This window comes from Drosophila willistoni, assembly GCF_018902025.1.
Source record: "Drosophila willistoni isolate 14030-0811.24 chromosome XL unlocalized genomic scaffold, UCI_dwil_1.1 Seg141, whole genome shotgun sequence".
NCBI lineage: Eukaryota > Metazoa > Arthropoda > Insecta > Diptera > Drosophilidae > Drosophila > Drosophila willistoni.
The window spans coordinates 7256633-7258868 of record NW_025814052.1 but is presented as its reverse complement, the minus strand read 5'-3'; the positions used below and the strand labels follow the sequence as shown (position 1 = coordinate 7258868).

General features: G+C 33.5%; 1 protein-coding gene across 1 annotated transcript; it reads left to right on the top strand.

Moving 5' to 3' along the window:
• The first annotated feature begins 932 nt into the window (after positions 1-932).
• Positions 933-1596, top strand: LOC111519328. The gene is made up of 3 exons (XM_023179525.2): positions 933-1124; positions 1195-1329; positions 1387-1596. Exons 1-3 carry the CDS (start codon positions 1037-1039, stop codon positions 1533-1535), a joined length of 372 nt encoding a protein of 123 aa, XP_023035293.2. The 5' UTR covers positions 933-1036; the 3' UTR covers positions 1536-1596.
• Positions 1597-2236: the final 640 nt, after the last annotated feature.

Sequence of the window (2236 nt, the reverse complement as noted above, 5' to 3'; positions counted from 1 at the left end):
ACGCAACCACCTTCCATGTCCATCACTCTTACCCCTGGTGGAAAATGTTATTTTTGCTGAATTTGTTGCAAAAATTGTTGGGTTTTCAAAAAATATTGAGGAGCAAAGTTGTAGCTACTGCGAGAGATGGGGGGAGGGTTGGCTTTGTGTGGGTTATGGTGGGTTGTACTCCATGTTTAGTTAGCTTGGGGAAACACACATAAAAATTTTTTGTTTCCTCCTTTACTTTCCTCTCTTCTCCTTACCTAACTCCTTTTGCAATCTCCCTTTAATTCGTTCTGTGAACAAAACGTTTACGCAAGTGGGCGGATTTCAATGCATGTGAGTATGTGCCTGTGTGTGTGTGTGTGTGTGTGTGTGTGTTGGGGTGTGCCTCAATACTTGTTCATAGCCACTAAAGCAAAAGACCTAAAAAATTGTAAACTTTATTTATTTCTTTTTTTTGGGTGGGCAAAGGAAAGTGGTTTGAGGAAAAAAGTTGTGATAATGACCAAAATGGATGCATAAGCATTTTTTCAAAAATGCAAAGTCCTGGTGTTTTTTCTTTTTTGTTCCTAAAAATAAATCAAACTGATGATGATTAACAGTAATTGATTACTTTATTGGAAAACTGAACTGAATAACTAAAATTGCCCAATCAATTTCAATCACAAATCAAGTATATTTACATTGTCAGGAAATCTATGAAATTTTTGTAGTTTCTGTATGTCATTTTTAATTAACCTGATTAGCTATTGTTATCTACCTAATTAATTGTATATACTATAAATATATCTACAAGAATATAAGAAATGTTCCAAAAGACTTGTGTTATGAAAATTGGTATAAGTTTTTGTACTCTAGATGGATTAAGTGGGCTGAATGGGGAAAAATACTTACATTAAAATCAATTCACCATACAAAAAACAAAACTCGTCAAACTATAGAAATTATACTAGTCACAGATCACTTCACTGTCAAATATATAACTATTAATTATAGATGTTTGTATATTTCCAAAAAAAAAGAGTCAAGCAAATAGCGTTAGATTTTGAAAATGTTTAGTTTCAAACTTTTATCCTGTTTAATAATTGGAACATTAGTTCTAATGCTGATTACCCGCCATGTGGAATCTAAGGATTTGCGTAAGGACTAAATAAATTATTCAGAGTAGTAAAAGAGTGTGTTTAAATATATATAACTATAACTATATAGCATTTTGTGCCCAGTTGCCAAATGTTAAGGCCAAAACTGAAGCTATAAAGAATATGAAAGATGAGAGTCACTTAATACCGAAAACTGTTCCACTTTCAGCCAAGCAACAAAAGGATGCTTCACAGGAGCTTAATGGTAAAATTGTATATCATATATATTTACCATAACATTTCTTTTTGTTTTCTATAATAGGTATGAACGGAGATAATAAATATTTTGATAATATGCCCATTTTGGATTTAAAGCGTGAGTTTTCCAGCGATGAATCGAATCCTTATATTGAAAATGTCCGTCATCGTTATGAAATCTTGGCTGGTGGCTATGCAGATATCGTACGTTAGTCACACTTAAATCACAACTATTATATTTTCTTAACTAAGGCAATACATACTGTGAATTGAAGTGTTTCTGTTTCTTACTTGACTGGACTTCATTTGGAGTAGATTTTAATTTGAAAAATTCCAAAAGAAATGCTACAATCATTAATTTAAAAATACTAGGCATATTATTGGCTGCTCTTCTTTCACTTTGATGGCTTGTCAAATGTCCGAGTCCGAAATTGAATTCCATTTTTGCACAAGAACAAAACAACATTTATCCAAATGCAGATACTTAATTATCCTGTCAAAGCAAAGTCCGAGTGTGAGAATAACAGAATTCTCTTGTTTCATTTAATTCTGCAGACTTCTGTTACTTGATCAACAGAAAGCAATCTAGGGTTACATTCTATAGCTTCGAGTCGACAATTTATGGCAATTACTGACTATTAAAGAGCTGCAAAACTTTACCCCAGACAATGGGGGCCAGCACAAGGACTCACAGAATGGGATTCGATATTTGGTATTCGAGTTGGAATTGAAATTGGTGTTGAAGTTGGAGCTAGAAGCAGAAACCAGAAGCCAGCAGCTGGCACGATAAACGTAATCAAATTTAATTTCAACAAATTGCTTTTGAATTACGCGACCTTCGACGTTCGCTTCGGCGCCGCTGAAGCGCAAAAAGAGTTGAAAATTGTTGTTAAAATAATAATAACTTTTGTGTG